The 23,989-nt window shown below is 43.4% G+C and overlaps 1 protein-coding gene across 14 annotated transcripts in view; it reads right to left on the bottom strand.

Moving 5' to 3' along the window:
• Positions 1 to 710: 710 nt before the first annotated feature.
• LOC139275927 (E3 ubiquitin-protein ligase lubel) overlaps positions 711 to 23,989 on the bottom strand; it is a 98,018-nt gene continuing 74,739 nt past the window's right edge. For 12 of the 14 annotated variants that reach the window (XM_070893162.1, XM_070893171.1, XM_070893211.1 and 9 more), the window contains 7 exons: positions 20,584 to 20,702; positions 19,052 to 19,249; positions 16,565 to 16,678; positions 16,337 to 16,394; positions 12,147 to 12,243; positions 7,596 to 7,764; positions 711 to 1,662 (listed from right to left, as the gene is read on the bottom strand). In XM_070893162.1, coding sequence (XP_070749263.1) covers positions 1,600 to 1,662; positions 7,596 to 7,764; positions 12,147 to 12,243; positions 16,337 to 16,394; positions 16,565 to 16,678; positions 19,052 to 19,249; positions 20,584 to 20,702 — 818 coding nt within the window. In that variant the 3' untranslated portion in view covers positions 711 to 1,599. Of the gene's footprint in view, positions 1,663 to 7,595; positions 7,765 to 8,282; positions 8,686 to 12,146; positions 12,244 to 16,336; positions 16,395 to 16,564; positions 16,679 to 19,051; positions 19,250 to 20,583; positions 20,703 to 23,989 lie in introns of those variants that run through there. The other 2 variants (XM_070893228.1, XM_070893185.1) reach the window with 2 other exon arrangements.

Raw genomic sequence — 23,989 nt, 5'->3', positions numbered from 1 at the left:
CTCGCTCCCTGGGCTCAGTGCAAAAGGCTTCCGATGGGCACCTCGCTCTCTCTCTCTCTTCCACCCCCCCTGCCCCCGGTGCTGATTCTGCCAGCCAAAGCTACGACCCTCCAGCCCTGCTTCAAGACGTTCGGTGGTGGTGGCATAAGAGTGAGTTTAAAAAAAAGAGAAAACTTCTGAAATCCAACAAACTTCCACTTACTATGTTGACAGATTTTTAAAAAGTTACTTTATTATTGATTTTTTTTTTTACAGTATTCTTCGACTCCATCCAAAATCTGATTAAAAACAATGGCGTCTTTCAGCGCCGATTTCTCAATGTGCACCAGATACGCCAACCAAGGAGGAAAAAATGTTGGCAAAACTGCAAAAAAGTATTAAAACTGACGCACACGAGTGAAGGCCTAGGACATAAAAAAAAACTGGCCTAGAAAAATCGTAACTAAGTCAGTTACACCGGCACATGATTGCAGGGGAAAACTTTGAAAAAAAAAATATGCCCAGAAAAACGGTGTAAATGACATGGGAAAATTGAGCCATATGTCTTTAACTTTAGAAACTATACACTAATGAGATTACACCTCGCCCCGCCCCCCAAAGCCCCATTCACAAAATTTAAACAAGATAAACTAATGAGCAAGAAATATAATTGAATATAACCTACAGGCTGTATTTTGTACAGCTCTGCAGTAGGGTAAACAACACAGTGGGAAGAAAACACTGAATATTTTTATTTGTTTTAAACATAATCGGGGGTTGTGATCACATGATTAACCTTCTACAATAGAACACAAGCAACTTCCAACATTCAAAAATATAAAAGCTGTAACTGAAATGATAAATATTTTACAAGGACAAATTAATTAAAAGAAATATAAATTAAATGAGAACAATGTGCAAAATCACTCAAGCAGCGAGTTGTTTAGTTAACTGCAAACATTTGAAATCTTAGACAAACAACCAGTAGGAAGATTATTTCAGTGACTGTACACCACTTAGCCAGAGTGACTGGAGCCCTGACTGTATAACTTTCCTTATGCTGTGCATCACTTTCCATGTTAATTTAATATAACATTTCAATTTTAGAATTAAGGAAATAATTGTGCATTATTAAAATAGTTGCGATTCCACAATAGATAATATATATATGTATTCCAGTGTGGGAATCAGCAGTTTTAATAGTTATTTCCTTAATTTTACTGCATATAATTTTCCCATGCTTTATGGCCACATGCCAGCTGTCAGACTTATAAGCAGGACACATGTCAATCTTGATCGGCTCAAATTCCCCAATGTTAAATTTATAAAGTAAAAGAACAGAAACTGAAGTTCAATTGTTGCAAGGAGTCTCACTAGACATGAGTGTAGGGTGCTGAATTAAGTTGACTGTTGTAGCCCCATCTCCAACCCAAGCACACGTATGGAGAGACTGTGCTGGCAGTGGAATCTTGTAATTTCTGCCCTTATCTGGAAAATTATTCTCATGGTTATTTACGACAATGCAGCCAATCAAATGGCTGATTTTTTTCTTTCAAACATTATTTCTTTCTACACGGGATACTTCTACTTCTCATTACGCATCTGTCTGATAGAAGCAAATTATCCTAAACTCTTGTTGGAAACAGTTTGTTGATTGCCCAGCTTTAGTTCATTCATGATTTTCTGTTGAAAATAAACCAGATAACATATGTTAGTTTCACATGGAAGGTTTGCCTCTGAACAAAATATCCTCCTCTGACACCCAAGAACTCAAAAACCAAATATTTTTTTAGACATCACCCAAGACTCATTTAAACTTGTACCTCCACGAAGAATGATTCACTTAAACTGCAACCAAATTCAACAGAATTCACAGAAGGTGGCTAGTTATTACAATTCACTCCATTTTTGGTCTTAAGATGTGCAGTTTATGTCTACCTCATACTTAATTTGATTCAGTGAATTTAGTGCCACTGGATGAACATTTAAATTGGTAAATTTTCATTTGAAATGGCAAAAGAATGGGTCTTGTGTAACGAGAGAGGATTAATTAGCAATCTTGTTGTGCGAGGCCCCTTGGGGAAGAGTGACCATAATATGGTAGAATTCTTTATTAAGATGGAGAGTGACACAATTCATTCAGAGACTAGGGCCCTGAACTTAAGGAAAGGTAACTTCGATGGTATGAGACGTGAATTGGCTAGAATAGACTGGCGAATGATACTTAAAGGGTTGACGGCGGATAGGCAATGGCAAACATTTAAAGATCACATGGATGAACTTCAACAATTGTACATCCCTGTCTGGAGTAAAAATAAAATGGGGAAGGTGGCTTAACCGTGGCAAACAAGGGAAATTAAGGATAGTGTTAAATCCAAGGTAAAGGCATATAAAAAGCAGCAAGCCTGAGGACTGGGAGAAATTTAGAATTCAGCAGAGGAGGACAAAGGATTTAATTAGGAGGGGGAAAATAGAGTATGAAAGGAAGCTTGCTGGGAACATAAAAACTGACTGCAAAAGCTTCTATTTAGAAATGTGAAGAGAAAAAGATTAGTGAAGACAATCTAGGTCGCTTGCAGTCAGATTCAGGTGAATTTATAAATGGGGAACAAAGAAATGGCAGACCAGTTGAACAAATACTTTGGTTCTGTCTTCAGGAAGGAAGACACAAATAACCTTCCAGAAATACAAAGGGATTGAGGGTCCAGTGAGAAGGAGGAACTGAAGGAAATCCTTATTAGGCATGAAACTGTGTTGGGGAAATTGATGGGATTGAAGGCCAAGGCCAGGATTGAAATCCCCAGGGCCTGATAGTCTGCATCCCAGAGTACTTAAGTGGCCCTAGAAATAATTGATATATTGGTGGTCATTTTCCAACATTCCATGGACTCAGGATCAGTTCCTATGGATTAGAGGGTAGCTAATGTAACCCCACTTTTAAAAAAAGGAGGGAGCGAGAAAACAGGGAATTATCGACCGGTTAGCCTGACATCAGTGATGGGGAAAATGCTAGAATCAATTATTAAAGATCTAATAGCAGCGCATTTGGAAAGCAGTGACAGGATCAGTCCAAGTCAGCATGGATTTATGAAAGGGAAATCATGCTTGATAAATCTTCTAGAATTTTGTGAGGTGCAACTAGTAGAGTGGACAAGGGAAAACCAGTGGATGTGGTGTATTTGGACTTTCAAAGGGCTTTTGACAAGGTCCTACACAAGCGATTAGTGTGCAAAATTAAGGCACATGGTATTGGGGGTAATGTATTGATGTGGATAGAGAACTAGTTGGCAGACAGGAAGCAAAGAGTAGGAATAAATGGGTCCTTTTCAGAATGGTAGGCAGTGACTAGTGGGGTGCTGCAGGGTTCAGTGCTGGGACCCTAGCTATTTACAATATACATTAATGATTTAGATGAAGGAATTGAATGTAATATCTCCAAGTTTGCAGATGACACTAAGCTGGGTGGCAAGGCGAGCTGCGAGGAGGATGCTAAGAGGCTGTGTGGAAATGTATTTTTATCTAAGCTGATACCATACAGTATTTGTGTGCCCTTTGCAATATATATATATCAAAATGGAGTCCTGGCCCTTCCAGAACTTTCTGCATTTTAGCAGTCAGCTTGCATAAACAGCTAAACCTGGTTTGAGATGGCTGATGGCCATCAGACAGCTAGGAGACAAGTCATGCTGAGACAAGTACCCCCCCATGGTGCTTTCCTATTGTCTACACTACAGAAGTTCCATGTCACCCCACCTTTCCTATGTACTCCATTCCGCCAGCCATTATCTCTTGCAGAGACCTCATCCATTTGATGCAAACAGATAAACTGACCAAGAAATTGAACTTTCCTGACACAATACAAGACAGGTGATAGCCCATTACCTATGACTCATGGAGTAATGGCCGGCTGGCCAACTGATAACCCTGACAAAAGGAAATATCTGGATACCATGTCAGGACCAGGATATAGTAATTAACTCTTTATCTGTATTCACTGACTGTGAGACAGAGCAATACACAGGGAGAGGCCATAACTTGGGTTTTACTGTATAAATATCTTGTGAAGCTGTACCATTTCGGAGGTGTTCACTTAGCCCTTGACTGAGTGTAACCTGCCCCTTGCTAGCAAGTAAATTAAAGAAACTTCTACCGGAGCTGTAAGTGTCGGAGTCATTCTTTTCGGAGGTCGAGATTTCGACAGCTGCAGGATGACTTGGACAGGTTAGGTGAATATACTGCATCTGCCATCATTTGCCCAATGTGGATAAATGTGAGGTTATCCACTTTGGTGGCAAAAACAGGAAGGCAGATTATTATCTGAATGGTGACAGATTAGTAAAAGGGGAAGTGCAACGAGACCTGGATGTCATGGCACATCAGTTACTGAAGGTAGGAATGCAGGTGCAGCAGGCAGTAAAGAAAGCAAATGGCATGCTGGCCTTCATAGTGAGGGGATTTGAGTATAGGAGCAGGGAGTTTTGCTGCAGTTGTACAGTGCCTTGGTGAGACCACACCTTGAGTATAATGTGCAGTTTTGGTCTCCTAATCTGAGGAAGGACATGCTTGCTCTTGAGGGAGTGCAATGAAGGTTCACCAGACTGATTCCTGGGATGGCAGGACTGACATGTAAGGAAAGACTGGATCAGCTAGGCTTATACTCACTGGAATTTAGGAGAGGGGATCTCATGGAAATGTATAAAATTCTGATGGGACTGGACAGGTTAGATGCAGAAAGAATGTTACCAATGGTGGGGAAGTCCAGAACCAGGGAACACAGTCTAAGGATAAGGGGTAAGCCATGTAGGACCAAGATGAGGATAAACTTTTTCACCCAGAGAGTTGTGAACCTGTGGAAAGTTATGGAGTCCAGTTCATTGGACATATTCAAAACGGAGTTAGATGTGGCCCTTATAGCTAAAGGGATCAGGGGTATGGAGAGAAGGCAGTGATGGGGTACTAAGGTTGCATGATCAGCCATGATCATATTGAATGGTGGTGCAGGCTCGAAGGGCCGAATGGCCTACTCCTGCACCTATTTTCTATGTTTCTATGTAAATAGAGTAATTTTTCACCCTCTCCTGAGTGAATTAAAAACAATGCATTGTCTGGGGTCTATATCTACAGCTACTGTCAATCAACTAGTAGGTGCAAGTCAAGCAACATAAGCTTATCTTCATCAGTTTCTCCTCGGTAAGAATATCTCAACACTGCTGCTTTCCATCATGTAGCCCCATTAAGAGAGGAAGATCATTCAACCAAGGCTAGCTAAGAGTGATCCTTGGAGATGTAATCTATTTTGTAGTGCAGACTAATTTCCACAATCTGTGCTGCTCAATGAGACACTCGGGACCTGAAAACTTGCGATCTGCCAATGTGGAGAGATCCTGAATCTGCTGGAGTTTCTGGGCTCAGGAAGTTTGAATAAAATAGGTGCTCATGCCAGTATGGGTGTCTCTGGGAACGTCCCATAATAGTTCAAAAGACTGAAAAATAATTGAAGTTCAGTGACATTCTTGGGAGTGGGTGAATTTCTGATTGCATCCAGCTTTCCCTTGGTTGGATGTAAAGCATCTTTGTCTACTCTGTGCCTTAAGTACTCCACTGAGTTTTGAAATAACTCATTCCTATCAAATTTGGCTCCAATGTTACATCCACTGAATGAGCTATTGAAAAAAACAGGTCCATTGGAAATGGTCAGAAGAATGCAAAACAGCATTCAAATAATGTAAAAGCCAGTTGGTAGAGAGTACCATGTTAGTTCACAATGACATATGATCAGTGGTGAGAGATCGTGGCGGAGGAGCGGCAAATGAGGGTGTGGGGCCCAGAAGAGCCGAGGGCCCAGGGGCAGCACGGGCCAGCCCACACTGCGATATGTGCGCGCACTAGATCCATGCAGCAGAGCAGGTCTCCAGTCGTCCTGGTTTACCCTTGCCACTGTATAAAGGCCTAGCTCTGTAAAGCCCGTGTGGTGGCTGATGTGCAACGGTCATCACACGTAAAAAAAAATCCACGCACAGGCATCTTCCACCCCTGGAGTTCAGGACTGGAATATCGGGTCCTCCATTGAAACATCAGTGAACTCATCCCTTTTAGAAACATAGAATATAGGTGCAGTAGGCCATTCGGCCCTTCGAGCTTGCACCACCATTCAATAAGATCATGGCTGATCTCAGTACCCCTTTCCTGCTTTCTCTCCATACTCCTTGATGCCCTTACGCATAAGGGCCATATCTAATCCCTCTTCAATATATCCAATGAACTGGCATCAAAAACTCTCCGCGGCAGGGAATTCCACAGGTTAACAACTCAGAGTGAAGCAGTTTCTCCTCATCTCAGTCCTAAATGGCCCACCCCTTATCCTAAGGCTGTGTCCCCTGGTTCTGGACTTCCCCAACATCGGGAACATTCTTCCCGCATCTAACCTGTCCAGTCCCGTCAGAATCTTATATGTTTCTATGAGATCCCCTCTCATCCTTCTAAACTCCAGAGTATAAATGCCCAGTTGATCCAGTCTCTCCTCATATGTCAGTCCAGCCATCCCTGGAATCAGTCTGGTGAACCTTCGCTGCACTCCCTCAATAGCAAGAACGTCCTTTTGGTATGGAAGCAAGTCATTCTCGTTCGAGGTACCATCTATGATGATGGGGGGTAGGTGTCTCTGGGACATCCACTAGAGGGCAGCAGAATATACTCCTGGGAAGTCACTTTCAGTGCAAAGCCGACAGGACTGGCTACAAAGGTCTGGTGATCTTAGAATTGGCCCTCTTTAGCAGAACATTGATTTGAATGCATCTGTATTCAAACTTTAGGAGTTCTCCAGACTAAGACACAGGCCTTAAATCTTACTTTTATTGTTCACAGGTACTATAGTTTGCCAGCGTACACTATGTCAGGTGCATCTGAAGCGTGAACAGCAGGAAATCTGGCAGGAGATGCTATCCACCCTTCACTGAACATGCCAGGTCTCCATGGAATTTCCATATGCACATTGAGAGAATTCCCTAGTTATGATCTTTGCAGCAGGGACCCAGTGTTACTACTAGTCAACTTCTGACCAAAGTATGCTGCTGGCCACGAGTTCCTTATGTCATCATTTGAAATTAATACATAGCAGGGCCAATTTCCTAAATGGGCACTCCTGATAGTTTAAAAAAAAAATTTCAAGACCTCTTTTTAAATTCTGTGCTCGTTAAGGTGAAGGAAGTTGATGCTGGGGAGCAGAAGAAGAGTAAAGCTCACGCTGCACTTCCCCAAAGATGTGCCTCAGCCTGAACCTCAGAAGAGCAACCCTACAGGGTGACACCTATTCCATTTCACACACCAGCCATCTTTAGGTCAGTGACATTTGATAATGAGGGACAATTTTGGGATGTACACCCATGCCAACTAGGAAATGGATTGAGAATGCTCAAATGCATTTCTCATTAGGACTTTTATGGCCAGCAGTCAGAGGAGACTTTCATTCCATCTCTGGGCTGGATTTGAACTCAAATTCTGGAGGTGAATAGGCCGATTCAATTTTGGGTATGTAATGTGTTAATAGTTAATATATTGATAGCTAACGCATTTAATTGTCAGGAGTTGATTTTCTTTTGAGAATTTTGATAACTTGCATTTCTTAGTCTTTGCATAAATTGTTGTTCTTCTTCATTTGGGTGTTGGTTCGGGATAGTGACACCCCAGCGTTGCAGTTCCATTAGCATTTCCTTCTTGCTGTATAGTACAGCTGGGTCCAAACAATTTTTATTAATGAGTTCCACCAAACATTGTTTAAAATGGATTCTGTAATGAAAACGAGAGAGCTGTGTCAAATAAAAGTCTTTGGATACATTTATTAATCTTTTCCCCCTGCATGCAGTTTTAAACTGTCAAATTTGAATAGCAATACTTTGTTAAAATAAAAATGTCCCATGACAACTACAATGAAAAACTTGACCAGTCTTATTTTGGTTAGGTATCAGTTTAAGAGTAAATACTGTTCATTAAAACTAATTTCAAGAATAGTTTGAATTTTTAAAGGCAGGATGTTTTGAGACAATGGCTATGGTCACAACAGCAACATAAACATCTCAGTGCTTTACGAAGTGGATACTGAACAGGACAGAAAGGATTAAGGAGGAAACTAAAGGAATGGCTGAAGAAAATGATTTTCAAGTGTCTCTTAAAAATGAGACAAGAGTCTGGATGAACTGATTTTGGAAACATATTCCAAAATAAAAGGATATAATGAATGAAGGATAAACCTTTGATGAATAGGGAAAAAGCAGTAATCCAGAGTTAGAAGAATGGAGGCTGGGGCATATGGCTGAAAATTATTATTCTGATGTGATGAAGTGATGCCATGAAGGTTTTAAAAAGCGAAGAAGGAGATCCTATAATTGATTTGCTGGGGCACAGGGAATCTGCTGCTTTGCAAGGAAAGGAATCATGCTGTATTGCTTTATATTACCTGCGGTTTGTGGATAGTAGAGCACAGTAAAAAGGGCATTAAAGAACTCAATCCTCAAGATAATTCATTGTCGTCATCATCATAGGCAGTCCCTCGAAATTGAGGAAGACTTGCTTCCACTCTAAAAGGGAGTTCTCAGGTGGCTGTACAGGCCAATGCGGGAATTACAGTCTCTAACAGGTGGGGCAGACAGTGGTTGAAGGAAAGGGTGGGTGGGGAGCCTGGTTTGCTGCACGCTCCTTCCGCTGTCTGCGCTTAAGAAATAAGAACATAATAACATAAGAATTAGGAACAGGAGTAGGCCATCTAGCCCCTCGAGCCTGCTCCGCCATTCAACAAGATCATGGCTGATCTGGCCGTGGACTCAGCTCCACTTACCCGCCCGTTCCCCGTAACCCTTAATTCCATTATTGGTTAAAAATCTATCTGTGATTTGAATACATTCAATGAGCTAGCCTCAACTGCTTTCTTGGACAGAGAATTCCACAGATTCACAACCCTCTGGGAGAAGAAATTCCTTCTCAACTCGGTTTTAAATTGGCTCCCCCGTATTTTGAGGCTGTGCCCCCTAGTTCCAGTCTCCCCGACCAGTGGAAACAACCTCTCTGCCTCTATCTTGTCTATCCCTTTCATTATTTTAAATGTTTCTATAAGATCACCCCTCATTCTTCTGAACTCCAACGACTAAAGACCCAGCCTACTCAATCTATCATCATAAGGTAACCCCCTCATCTCCGGAATCAGCCTAGTGAATCATCTCTGTACCCCCTCCAAAGCTAGTATATCCTTCCTTAAGTAAGGTGACCAAAACTGCATGCAGTACTCCAGGTGCGGCCTCACCAATACCCTATACAGTTGCAGCAGGACCTCCCTGCTTTTGTACTCCATCCCTCTCGCAATGAAGGCCAACATTCCATTCGCCTTCCTGATTACCTGCTGCACCTACAAACTAAAGAGTTTCATGCACAAGGATCCCCAGGTCCCTCTGCACTGCAGCATGTTGTAATTTCTCCCCATTCAAATAATATTCCCTTTTACTGTTTTTTTTCCCTCAAGGTGGATGACCTCACATTTTCTGACATTGTATTCCATCTGCCAAATCTTAGCCCATTCGCTTAACCTATTTGAATACATTCTCTTTGCAGCCTCTCTGTGTCCTCTACACAACCCACTTTCCCACTAATCTTTGTGTCATCTGCAAATTTTGTTACACAACACTCTGTCCCCTCTTCCAAGTCATCTATGTATATTGTAAACAGTTGTGGTCCCAGCACCGATCCCTGTGGCACACCACTAACCACCGATTTCCAACCCGAAAAGGACCCATTTATCCCGACTCTCTGCTTTCTGTTAGCCAGCCAATTCTCTATCCATGCTAATACATTTCCTCTGACTCCGCGTACCTTTATCTTCTGCAGTAACCTTTTGTGTGGCACCTTATCGAATGCCTGTTGGAAATCTAAATACACCACATCCATCGGTACACCTCTATCCACCATGCTCGTTATATCCTCAAAGGATTCCAGTAGATTAGTTAAACATGATTACCCCTTCATGAATGCATGTTGCGTCTGCTTGATTGCATTATTCCTATGTAGATGTCCCGCTATTCTTCCTTAATGATAGCTTCAAGCATTTTCCCCACTACAGATGTTAAACTAACCGGCCTATAGTTACCTGCCTTTTGACTGCCCCCTTTTTTAAAGAGGCGTTACATTAGCTGCTTTCCAATCCGCTGGTACCTCCCCAGAGTCCAGAAAATTTTGGTAGATTATAACGAATGCATCTGCTATAACTTCCGTCATCTCTTTTAATACCCTGGGATGCATTTCATCCGGACCAGGGGACTTGTCTACCTTGAGTCCCATTAGCCTGTCCAGCACTACCTCCCTCGTGATAGTGATTGTCTCAAGGTCCTCCCTTCCCACATTCCTGTGACCAGCAATTTTTGGCATGGTTTTTTTGTGTCTTCCACTGTGAAGACCGAAGCAAAATAATTGTTTAAGGTCTCAGCCATGCACTCGGCGATGAGACTCGAGGTGCTCAGCGCCCTCCTGGTGGCTCTTCCTCCACTTTGGGTGATCTTGGGCCAGGGATTCCCAGTTGCCAGTGGAGATGTTACACTTTCTCAAGGAGGCTTTGAGGGTGTCCTTGAAACATTTCCTCTGCCCACCTGGGGCTCGCTTGCCATGTAGGAGTTCCGAGTAGAGCACTTGCTTAAGGAGTCTCATGTCCAGCATGCGGACGATGTGGCCTGCCCAACGGAGCTGGTCGAGTGTGGAATGCTTTGATGCTAGGGATGTTGGCCTGAGCGAGAACACAGACGTTGGTGCGTCTGTCCTCCCAGTGGAGTTGCAGCTGGTGGTACTTCTCCAGTGTTTTGAGGTGTCTGCTGTATATATTGCTATGTCTCTGATATCACTACTGCCCTGGAGACAATAAGCTTGGTGCCAGATTTGAGGTCCTGGTCTTCAAACACTCTCTTCTCGCCAAGATGATTAGGATTTCAGCAGCAGTGGTATTAGTGGGGGGGAAAAGAACTGTGTGGTTGCACATCACCAGGTTTAGCCAGCTTGGAAAGTTAATGTTGGCAGATGGCAAAAAGGATTGCTTCAGCTTGTTAACAAAATGGCACACCCCAGGATTATGTTAGACATGGAGTTGGACAATACAGATACAGCCTTCGACTTCATGTTGGTGGTGGAGAGATAGTATTGGGTGTTACCAGCAAAGTTCTCATTAAGCCGGGCGGCCAGGCAGCTCTCGGTCTTGCGCAGACCAGCTTGACCAATGTGAAATTTTGTGCATACGCGAAACTTTGAATGGGCAGTGCAGCCTGTTAAAGGGACCATGTACCCCCAAAATAAATTAGACGAACATTGGTTACCAGTATACAGGTGGAATCTGACCTCATACTTGTGAAAAATGTTGTTGAGTGGCTGCATGTGAATGAATAATTGGAGGGGACCAAGAGTGGAGACCTGGGGCACACAGGAGGGGAGTTAGAAAAGTTGCTGCTGGATTGCATGCTCATAAGAGTGGCACTATCAAAATTAAACTTCAAGTTTCATAGTGAGGCGCAGAGATGAACCTCATAACTTTGAATGACACTCAAACCTAGGTACTTAATCGTGTCAGCCATGACTCCGTGATTGCTCTCTTGCCTCTGAGTCAGAAGGTCTTGGGTTCATGTCTACTCCAGAGAGGAGCACATAATCTAAGCTGACACTTCAGTGAAGGACTGAGCCCTGATCTGCCTTCTCAGATGGACATAAAAGATCTCACAGCACTACTTCTTCTGGTTTCCTGGCCAACATTTATCCTTCTGCCAACATCACAAATAGATTTTCTGGTCATTTATCGAATTGTTGTGGGACTTGATCTTGTTTGCGCAAATTGTGCAGTCTTTCCCCACAGTTTATTACAATAAGCAGGGCACAACTATACAGGAAATAATGGGGGAATGCAGAAGTCAGTCTCTTGTGTAAGCCACTTTGATACAAGATTAAGCATAATGCAGAGATAAAAAGCCAACACCATCAACTTTGGAACTGACTTGGTGATTTCCAAGTATTAGAATCATTACAAATGGACTAATGTTAAGCTTTTAAAGTACTATTTTCAATAAGTAGGAGGAATCATAGTTGCCTCAGACAAACACCATCTTTAGCATACTCAAGTTCAGACAAATGTCAACTAAGATCATTTCACTTACTTGCAGAAGCCAGAGTTGCCTTTAACAGAAGTGTGTCCACACTGTTCATCCTTCAGACCATATGAGGTTTCTTTCTGCTCCATAACCTTACATTTACCTAAAGAAGCACAGTGTTTATAATGTAGAACAACGTCTTGCAATTAACTACTAATATTTATAGAAAAAGCTGGACTACATTTTATTGCCCTATTACCACTGGATGCAACATAAATACAAAGAGTTTTTCTTAATTTCACACTCAAAAAGTTAATTTTGTATTATAGAAACATAGAAAATAGGTGCAGGAGTAGGCCATTCGGCCCTTTGAGCCTGCACCGCCATTCAATAAGATCATGGCTGATCATTCCTTCAGTACCCCTTTCCTGCTTTCTCTCCATACCCCTTGATCCCCTTAACCGTAAGGGCCATATCTAACTCCCTCTTGAATATATCCAATGAACTGGCATCAACAACTCCCTGCAGCAGGGAATTCCACAGTCAACAAATCTGAGTGAAGAAGTTTCTCCTCATCGCAGTCCTAAATGGCCTACCTCTTATCCTAAGACTATGTCCCCTGGTTCTGGATTTCCCCAACATTCTTCCCGCATCTAACCTGTCCAGTCCCCTCAGAATCTTATATGTTTCTATGAGATCCCCTCTCATCCTTTTAAACGCCAGTGAATAAAGGCCCAGTCTCTCCTCATATGACAGCCCAGACATCCCTGGAATTAGTCTGGTGAACCTTCGCTGCACTCCCTCAACAGCAAGAACATCCTTCCTCAGACTAGGAGACCAAAACTGAACACAATATTCCAGGTGAGGACTCACTAAGGCCCTGTACAACTGCATTAAGACCTCCCTGCTCCTATATTCAAATCCCCTAGCTATGAAGGCCAACATACCATTTGCCTTCTTTACCGCCTGCTGTACCTGCGTGACCTCTTTGTGACTGATGAACCATGACACCCAGGTCTCGTTGCACCTCCCTTTTTCTAGTCTGCCGCCATTCAGATAATATTCTGCCTTCGTGTTTTTGCCCCCAAAATGGATAACCTCACATTTATCCACATTATACTGCATCTGCCATGTATTTGCCCACTTATCTAATCTGTCCAAGTCACCCTGCAGCCTTTTAGCGTCCTCCTCACAGCTCACACCGCCAGCCAGTTTAGTGTCATCCGCAAACTTGGAGATATTACTCTCTATTCCTTCATCCAAATCGTTAATGTATATTGTAAAGAGCTGGGGTCCCAGCACTGAGCCCTGCGGCACCCCACTATTAACTGCCTGCCATTCTGAAAAGGACCCGTTTATCCAGACTCTCTGCTTCCTGTCTGCCAACCAGTTCTCTATCCAGGTCAGTACATTACCCCCAATACCATGCGCTTTGATTTTGTACACCAATCTCTTGTGCGGGACCTTGTCAAAAGCCTTTTGAAAGTCCAAATACACCACATCCACTGGTTCTCCCATGTCCACTCTAATAATTACATCCTCAAAAAATTCCAGAAGATTCGTCAAGCATGATTTCCCTTTCATGAATCCATGCTGACTCGGTCCGATCCTATCACTGCTTTCCAAATGGGCTGCGATTTCATCTTTAATGATTGATTCCAACATTTTCCCCACTACTGATGTTAGGCTAACCAATCTATAATTACCCACTTTTTCTCTCCCTCCTTTTTTAAAAAGTAGCGTTACATTAGCTACCCTCCAGTCCATAGGAACTGATCCAGAATCGATAGAATGTTGGAAAATGATCACCAATGCATCCACTATTTCTAGGGCCACTTCCTTAAGTACTCTGGGATGCAGACTATCAGGACCCAGGGATTTATCGGCCTTTAATCCCATCAATTTCCCTAACACAATTTCCCGCTTAATAAGGATATCTTTCAGTTCCTCATTCTCACTAGTCCCACTGTCCCCTAGTACATTCGGAAGGTTATTTGTATCTTCCTTTGTGAAGACAGAACCGAAGTATTGGTTCAATTGGTCTGCTATTTCTTTGTCCCCCATTATAAATTCACCTGAATCCGACTGCTGTCCCCAACCTCACTACTACTATTTGGTGGTCTATACACAACTCCCACTAGCATTTTCTGCCCTTTGGAATACCGCAGCTCCACCCATACCGATTCCACATCATTATGGATTTATATAAAGAAGTAATTTACAAGTAAATCTAGATGATCACAAAATGACATATGTCCAAAGAAAGTTTTTCTGTTACAATTGAAAATATTGGTGTCGCACTATTATACTGCCTTTAGAGCAACAATATCTGTGTAGCTGGGTCATGATCTGCCAATTAAAATACGATTTCACAAAAATTAAAATGTGATTTTTCCTTTTTCCGTACACTTCCTTAGTTCTGTGGTAAAACAAAATCATGTAGAACCACTATTGGGGTTGGGAGCAATGTTTTAAATTGAACACTATTCACTCAATAAGATAATGGGACTAAAGGCGGATAAATCCCCTGGACCTGATTGCTTGCATCCTAGGGTCTTAAGAAGTAGCGGCAGGGATAGTGGATGCATTGGCTGTTATTTACCAAAATCTCTGGATTCTGGGGAGATCCCAGCAGATTGGAAAACTGCAAATGTAATGCCCCTATATAAAAAAGGAGGCAGACAAAAAGCAGGAAACTATAGAGCAGTTAGCCTAACATCTGTGGTTGAGAAAATGTTGGAGTCCATTATTAAAGGAGCAGTAGCAGGACATTTGGAAAAGCATAATTCAGTCAGGCAGAGTCAGCATGGATTTATGAAGGGGAAGTCATGCTTGACAAATTTGCTGGAATTCGTTGAGGATGTAACAAACAGGGTGGATAAAGGAGAACCAGTGGATGTGGTATATTTGGACTTCCAGAAGGCATTTGACAAGGTGTCACATAAAAGGTTACTGCACAAGATAAAAGTTCACGGGTTTGGGGGTAATATATTAGCATGGATAGCGGATTGGCAAACTAACAGAAAACAGAGTCGGGATAAATGGTTCATTCTCGGGTTGGCAATCAGTAACTAGTGGGGTGTCGCAGGGATCAGGGACAATATATATTAACGACTTGGATGAAGGAACCGAGTGTAACATAGCCAAGTTTGCTGACAATACAAAGATGGGAGGAAAAGCAATGTGTGAGGAGGACACAAAAAACCTACAAAACAACAGACAGGCTAAGTGAGTGGGCAAAAATTTGGCAGATGGAGTATAATGTTGGAAAGTGTGAGGTTATGCACTTTGGCAGAAAAAAAAAATCGAAGAGCAAGTTATTATTTAAATGGAGAAAAATTGCAAAGTGCTGCAGTACAGCAGGATATGGGAGTCCTGGTGCATGAAACACAAAAGATTAGTATGCAGGTACAGCAAGTGATCAGGAAGGCCAATGGAATCTTGGCCTTTATTGCAAAGGTGATGGGAGTATAAAAGCAGGGAAGTCTTGCTACAGTTATACAGGGTATTAGTGAGGCCACACCTGGAATACTGCGTACAGTTTTGGTTTACATATTTAAGAAAGGATATACTTGCTTTGGGGACAGTTCAGAGAAGGTTCACTAGGTTGATTCCAGAGATGAGGGGGTTGGCTTATGAGGAAAGGTTGCGAAGGTTGGCCTCTACTCATTGGAATTCAAAAGAATGAGAAGTGATGTTATCAAAACGTATAAAATTATGAGGGAGCTTGACAAGGTGGACACAGAAAGGATGTTTCCACTAATGGGGGCATAATCTTAGAATAAGGGGCTGCCCATTTAGAACGGAGATGAGGAGGAATTTCTTTTTTCAGAGGGTTGTAAATTTGTGGAATTTGCTGCCTCGGAGAGCTGTGGAAACTGGGTCATTGAATAAATTCAAGACAGAGAGACAGTTTCTTAACTGATAAGGGAATACGGGGTTATGGGGAGAGGGCAGGAAGTGGACCCAAGTCCATGATCGGATCAGCCATGATCATATTAAATGGCGGAGCAGGCTCGAGGAGCCATATGGCCTACTCCTATTTCTTATGTTCTGTCAAATGTATAGTCTAGCATACAGCATCTGGCCTGTGTCTATAGATATGTATATAAAATACCAGATACTCTATGCTAAACTACTTGTGAGCAACACCATGAGCGAGCTACTCAATGTTAAAGAACAGAAAATTAAGGGTGCATACAAACTATATTCTTATGCAGTATACCACCCACATTTTAAAAGCCAATAGTTATTACCTTCCACCTGTCCTAGAAGGTTATCTGTTACAAGGGCAGTCAAGGAAATACCCTCTGTCTGTATGAAAGGAAATCACAAACATTAAGGGCTAAAAAAAGTCAATTGTTTTGGTATTCAAGAAAGTATATGACTCAAGAATAATATGACTAGAAGCGACAGCCTTAATTATAAAATTGGCTGGTATATTTTATTTAAAATTGTGTTGACCGATATTAGATACGACTCACATTTAATAGTTGCTGCATCCGTTCCACACTCCAGTCTCTGAGGTGATAGAAACAGTCCCGGGGATGATGTGCATGCAAACCCTTTGTATGGCAGTTACTCATGAATGCACAAGCCTGTTGTAATAAAATAATGTTTGCATCATTGTATAAAGCAAGCAGTTTCTATTATCTGGATATGACTATTGGCAAAGTACACAAAGTGAAAATACACAAAGTTAAATCAAAAAGGGTCAATGAGGGAAGCAAGATTAAAAGACTAGCTGAGTGAATTATACTTAAATTGGAGGCTATGAGGAAGCTAGCTCTCAGAAGAAACTGATCATAGGGTAGAAGATAGTCAAGGTGGTCATAGAAACTGTATAGAGGAAGCAGAGACCAAGAAAGAGCAGAGACTGGTAGGCCATGAAATGAACTCAGTCTACATCAAGTGTCAAGGTGTATTTACACAAATTAAATCCCATCATGGCAAGTTGTGAAACTGAATTCAATAAATCTGGTAATGTGTGGTTTATTACCAAAATAAACATGACCATGAAAGCTTCTGCATTATCATAAAAATCCAAATAATCACTAATGCCCTTCAGGGAAGAGAACCTGCCACCCCTATCGGGACTGACAGACATGCTACTCCAGTCTCATGCTATGTGGTTGACTCTTTGGGCTAGAAATTAGTTTTTTGGTGATAGCAGTATTTTTTCACCAAAAATACTGCTATCACTCCACTTTTTAAAGCATAAGTTTTGAGTAAAAATGTGCCCAGCAGTAAAAAAAACGGCGTTGCACGAGGATTCGTGGCGAAAACTGCGATCCTCACCAACTTTAGTCCGAGGCCAATTGGGAGGGTGGAAAATAACAATTTCTTTTTCCAAAAAACAAACATTCACAGGACACATAACTATCGAATTGCTGCAAAAGAATTAATAAAAACTTTACCTTGCCTTTTTTGCAGGTCTTCATACCTACCGCTGTTCCAAGGGCTGCAACACAGGTATTTCCCGGGCGCTTTTTTTTTGCGCTGAATACGGGTCATCGCTGAGCCAAATTTTTTGCGAAAGCGGTATTTGGAGTCTTGTATGACGATGGTCTGCTTCCCAGCGGTACTTAAAAACCGCCGGCACAAGACTTCTCCGAAACTACTGGTTCACCGTTTTTCACCAAAAACGGCAAAATATCGCTGAAAAACCGGGCACAAGGTTGGCAAATTTTTAGCCCAAAAAGGGGTGGGTAATAACTGCTGCCATACTGGTTTAGTCCAGAATAGTACACAATAATACATCAGAAATGAGATGTAGGAACTGGAGACCTATTGTGGCTGTAGGGAACTACAACATAGTGGGAATATGTTGGTTAACTCCAGAAAAAAGTAATATAACATACAGGCTTATGGACAGAAAAGGCAGTAGCAGTGTAGCCCTATATATATATATCAGGACCAATGTTCCCTCTAACTTTTTTTGTACTCCCTGAACTCCTTTGAGTGCGACCTTTTGCCCATGGGCAAATTTTACAACATTTACATCAACAATGCCAGCAACAGCAACCACTTAAAAGCATATATAAAGTAATGCCATATCGCCAGCCCACCATCTCAAATCATGAGACAATCAGACAAGGTTCAAGTTTAACATAGCTTCTTTGCTTTTGAATTCTATTCCTCTAGAAAATGAATCCAGTGCTTTATTTGCACATCTGTTGAGTTTTTTTTAACCTGCATTGCTACTTTTAATGATTTGTGAATTTATACCCAGAGATCCCTTTGCAGCTCTCCTCCATTTAGTCTCTTATTTTCCAAGGAGAAGATAGCCTCCTTATTCCTCTTAACAAAATTCACCACCTCACACTTATCTATAAGGAAATTTGTGTGTCAGTTACATGCCCATTCTGCAAGCTTGTTTACGGTAAAATTAACATCACTTTCCTGTATTTTCTTCTAGTTTTAAACAATTTTTCGAATAAAAAAAAACCTCATTTTTGTTTCTGACAAAGGCAACCTTTGTTGCTCCCAGGCGGTTTGAATTCTTCAGCAGACTGATGTGCTAATTGGGTTGGCCTGTAGAAAGTGAGGTGCCTCAACATTTCTAAAAATATAAACCGGATGTCAGAATTCTGATTTTCCAAAGCTCCAAGTTTCCCCACTTATGTTAAGGTTTTTATTAACTTTCATTAACAAGACTAAAACCATAAATCCACCCCGGTGCAATATTGGATTTATTAAAAAGTAGCAAATAAAAGTAAGCAAAACTTGTGTTAATCACTCTTCTTCCTTCTGCTAAAATGTTTCCTCGCTTCACCTAATGATTGAAAGCCTGAGCTTATAAACCCACCTGCAGTAGGATCATTTTATTTAAAAAAGCGGATTCACGAACAGCTCAAAATGTGCACAAACTCGTTTCTTGTTTCCTTTCCTAAAATAAGTCACTGCCATCGGACAGCAACAAAGTCCCTTCTTACTCACCTGTTGCAGGTAAATCATGGCAACTCACTCACCTGTAACAGGTTTAATAAGATGAGGCACACGTGTTTATCTACCGGTCTCTCCCAACGATTTTTAAAGCTTCGTCCAGCCCCATAGCGGTGGCTGGCTGCAATGAGCTGGCCCGCTCCGGAATGGCTCCGCTCAGACCGGCCTCGTTCCGATTTGCCCCATGGGGAGCATGGAGTTTGTGTAACACAGGCCCCTGTAACCTTGGTGCCAAAGGAGAAGGATTGAGACGCTGCCTTCATCACTATAGTAACCGGCTGAGCGCAGCTCTTCTACAGGTTCTGGCTGCAGCATGTGGAAATTCTTAGCGAGCAACACAACCAACCCCTCACCCACTCCCTTATCATGTGGCCGCTGCACCTCTTGTTACTTTCCAATTGGGATCCGCTCGGAGGTCGCAACACTCGCAAACGACTGTGTCTGCATTGTTTTGATCTCCTGGGGAGGTGTCTTCTGCACATCGGAAGGGAAGAGCACCTCCCTGCATACTCTGACTCCCTCTATGGAAGAACCTGAGTGCAATCCTCTGCCTCTGTGCAGTCACTGTCAATGTTTGCAGCATTTCAATGTTGTAGAACACTGACAGCACAAATGTCAAAACAAAGTTGGCCACGGTCTTTTAAGGAAACCGGCTGATGACACGTCATGAATGACGCTTCCTCTAATTGGCCCGGGAAACGCGCTGGGCGGGCTTAGCAAGCCCCATCAACGTAAATTAATTTAGATAGTGGGATGGAGCCAGCAGCAGGGCTGCGATCCGATGACATCGCCTGTCCCAGACCCGGCGAGATAAGGAAAACCCCGGCCAAGGAGTGTGAACCAGGCTAATTCATTATTTATTGTTTACAATCTATAGGAAAGCAAAATCAAAGTTTAGCTCATTATGATTTTAATTACATTAAAAAAAACGTGTGACTATTTTCTTTCCAAATCCTATTTGTGGAAAATTAGTCAATAAAGCTCTTAAAATATGATAGCCTCCTGCATCTGTAATTATCTTATGGTTCTGGGATTATAAATTTTGAATTATAAGGGAGCAGAGCAAGGAGTTGTTAATGTCAGCTATATTATTGGGACGGTACCGAGCAGGGGTCAGCATGTTCTCAACAGGATGATGATGGGGTAGAGAACAATGACAACAGCATCCTGGGACATTTTGAAAACCTTTAAATGAACACTTAAAGGCTACATTAGCAAAACAAAAAAAGAGGTGGTTAATAATTAATCTTCAGTGGGAGATGATGCAAAACAGTTTGTTAGAGAAGAAAATGAGAGAGAGAAAAAAGGGGAGAAGGAAGAAAATTATTACAATAGGACAATATGAGTTGAGCATTACTTAAATACCAAATGTTCTTGAATAAACATGGTCTTCAAATAGGAATCCACAACTCAGTATCACAAGGAGTTTAGTAAATATTCTTAGGTCCTTGAAACAGCTACCTTTATATTATAGATAAAAGTGAAAAGCACAATAAAAACACAATTATATTTTGTGAATGAAAGGGCATTCAAGGATCTGGAAACAGTAACAACTTACCGATCCTAATTTAAAGGGTCTCTTACAGCCACCACAGAATTGATATTGACATTCTGTGCAATTAAAATGAATACAACCCCCTCTGGCCAGGTCAAATCGAACTCTGCAATTAGGGCATTCTAAAGTAGACACAAAATATACAATGAAAAAGAACCCACATTGCAGGCCAAAAATGCTTGCATATATATCAATTAGACATTACATCATTAACTGAAGAACACAGATGTCACTACACAGAGGGAAGATTTCTACTGTTCGCTATTTATAGAGAAAATGTATACAGAACACATTTATGATTTCAATATAAATACAGAAAAAAAACTAAAATCTGCTGCCATAATGAACTATAGGCAATTTTTTGCACCTAGGAAACTCAAAGCTAAAGATACATGAGCAATGCCGTGTAGTGACAGCTAGAGCAAATAGGGTGTTGGGGTGTATCTACAATTGACTACTGTAATGTATTTGCTTTGTGGGTTCTTTGCTTAAGAATTCATAGCAACACATTGCTATTAAGAACCAGTTGGTTTATTAGCAAAGATTTAACAATCACACTACACATTACTAGTTCATCCACCAGGCTCACAACCACCTGCCTCATTGTGGATCCCCTGAACCCAACCGGCTGGGGTTTTATTGAATCTTGTGAACATTACATGACTGGCTAAGCCACCCCCAACTCAACAGCTCTCCCAACCTGTGAGCATACTCACAGGTGCATACATTACAAGCACAAGTTGAGGCATACTGTTTTGTCCTTGTACATGACAGTCAGGCCACACATGGAATACTGTGTCCAGTTTTGGTCTCCTCATACAGGTGATATTGAGGCTTTGGAATGGGTGCAGAGGAGGGCCACGAGACTAATTCCCAGTCTAAAGCATCTTAGTTATTAAAGAGTCAAGTTTCGGCCTGAGTTGCTCCTATTTTTTTGGAACAAATAGTTTAGAATGGAGTATCTTAGAAATTGTAATTCTCGGTATTTAGTTTGCTCCAGTTCTAGTCAGTTAGAACAGTTTCATTTTAGAACAGATTTTTTTGTTCAAAAAGGGGGCGTGTCCAGCCTCTTACGCCTGTTTTGCAAGTTTAGGCAGTGAAAACTTACTCCAAACTAACTTAGAATGAAGTGTAGATTTCTGTACGCTCAGAAATCAGGCGTAGGGAACGAGAGATAGCTGGGGGGGGGGGGGGGGGGTGTGGAGGACGGGATGAGGATGGCGAGGATGAGGGAGAGGGGGAGGAGGAGGAGGGAGAGGAGAGAGGAAGAGGGAGAGGAGAGAGGAGGAAGGAGAGGAGGAGGAGGGAGAGGAGAGAGGAAGAGGGAGAGGAGAGAGGAAGAGGGAGAGGAGAGAGGAAGAAGGAGAGGGGGGGGAAGGAGAGGGGGGGGAAGGAGAGGGGGGGAAGGAGAGGGGGGGGAAGGAGAGGGGGGGAAGGAGAGGGGGGGAAGGAGAGGGGGGGAAGGAGAGGGGGGGAAGGAGAGGGGGGGAAGGAGAGGGGGGGAAGGAGAGGGGGGGAAGGAGAGGGGGGGAAGGAGAGGGGGGGAAGGAGAGGGGGGGAAGGAGAGGGGGGGAAGGAGAGGGGGGGAAGGAGAGGGGGGGAAGGAGAGGGGGGGAAGGAGAGGGGGGGAAGGAGAGGGGGGGAAGGAGAGGGGGGGAAGGAGAGGGGGGGAAGGAGAGGGGGGGAAGGAGAGGGGGGGAAGGAGAGGGGGGGAAGGAGAGGGGGGGAAGGAGAGGGGGGGAAGGAGAGGGGGGGAAGGAGAGGGGGGGAAGGAGAGGGGGGGAAGGAGAGGGGGGGAAGGAGAGGGGGGGAAGGAGAGGGGGGGAAGGAGAGGGGGGGAAGGAGAGGGGGGGAAGGAGAGGGGGGAAGGAGAGGGGGGGAAGGAGAGGGGGGGGAAGGAGCGGGGGGGGAGAAGGAGAGGGGGGGGGAGAAGGAGAGGGGGGGGGGAGAAGGAGAGGGGGGGGGGGAGAAGGAGAGGGGGGGGGGGAGAAGGAGAGGGGGGGGGGGAGAAGGAGAGGGGGGGAAGGAGGGGGGGGGAGAAGGAGGGGGGGGGAGAAGGAGGGGGGGGAGAAGGAGAGGGGGGGGGAGAAGGAGAGGGGGGGGGGGGAAGGAGAGGGGGGGGGGAAGAAAGAGAGGGGGGGGGAAGGAGAGGGGGGGGGAAAGGAGAGGGGGGGGAAGGAAGGAGAGGGGGGGGGGAAGGAAGGAGAGGGGGGGGGAAGGAAGGAGAGGGGGGGGAAGGAGAGGGGAAGGGGGGGGGAAGGAGAGGGGAAGGGGGAAGAGCCGGAGCGGGACCTAAAAGGGGGGTGAGGGGGAAGCCGGAGCGGGACGTGAAGGTGAAGAGGAGGGAGGCCAGAGTCCGATCTTCGCCAGCCCAGTGAGCCCATTCGGTCAGGGCTAAGGCGGCGTGCTTCAGGCCCCTCCCACACAGCCTCGGGGGCCTGGAGCTACTGGACATGCGCGCATAACTCTAGTACGCATGTGCAGAGCTCCTGGCACTGTTTTCAGCGCCGGGACCTGGCTCCACTCCCGACCCCTTGTGCTGCGCCACGCCGAGCATGAAGGCGTCCTTTAGAACTCACAGAATCACAATGTAAGTTTTCGGCGCCCTTTTTCTTTCAGAAAGTTGCCGCACCTAATCGAGATGCGCCGTTTTTCCAGAGGCGGAAACTTGGGCCCTTTGATAGGCTAAAAGAGTTAGGACTCTGTACCTTAGAGAAGTGTAGACTTGGGGAGGATCTGATTGAGGTTTATAAGATAATGAAGGGAATAGATTGTGTTCCAACTGACTGTTTATTAAATAGGTTAGGCAGGACCAGGATCACAAATTTAAGTTGTATAAAGGCTAGATCTAGGTTAGAAGTCAGGAATAGTGGACCTCTGTAATGGAGGAGGACTAGCTGAATTCTTTCAAGTGAGAGCTGGATTTGTTTCTGGCTGGGGTGGAGGGAATTAAGGGCCAGAGTGATCTTCTGGACTAGTCCCGATCGCCTAGATGGGTCGGAGAGACATTTCACAGATTTATATTTACCAAATTGGCCTGGGTTTAAAAAAAAATGGGGTTATTTGCTTTTCCCAGGAGATCACCTGGTTTGGGGTGGGGTGGAGTATATGTTGTGATACACAATGTATCGTAATTGTGTGAAACAGACTCGATGGACCAGATGGTCTTTACCCGTCAGTCATTGTTCATATTCACATCGGTCAACCTCGTGAAATGCTCACACCACTCAGGTGTTCCAGCAAAGATTTTAGCCCATAAACTATTAACAGTTCAGGAAAGCTCCTGTCTCTATGGCCAATTGGTCCTGTAAGTTTTTAAGCTCACACAGAGACTGAAACAAATGCTATTACAGTAATCAATGCACTCAAAATGTCACAAATAGCTTTGTTACTTAAGTTGCATATTTTA

Source organism: Pristiophorus japonicus, chromosome 1 (genome assembly GCF_044704955.1).
Source record: "Pristiophorus japonicus isolate sPriJap1 chromosome 1, sPriJap1.hap1, whole genome shotgun sequence".
NCBI classification, from domain to species: domain Eukaryota; kingdom Metazoa; phylum Chordata; class Chondrichthyes; family Pristiophoridae; genus Pristiophorus; species Pristiophorus japonicus.
Note: the sequence above shows the minus strand (reverse complement) of the source record. Positions and strands in the feature narration are given on the sequence as shown.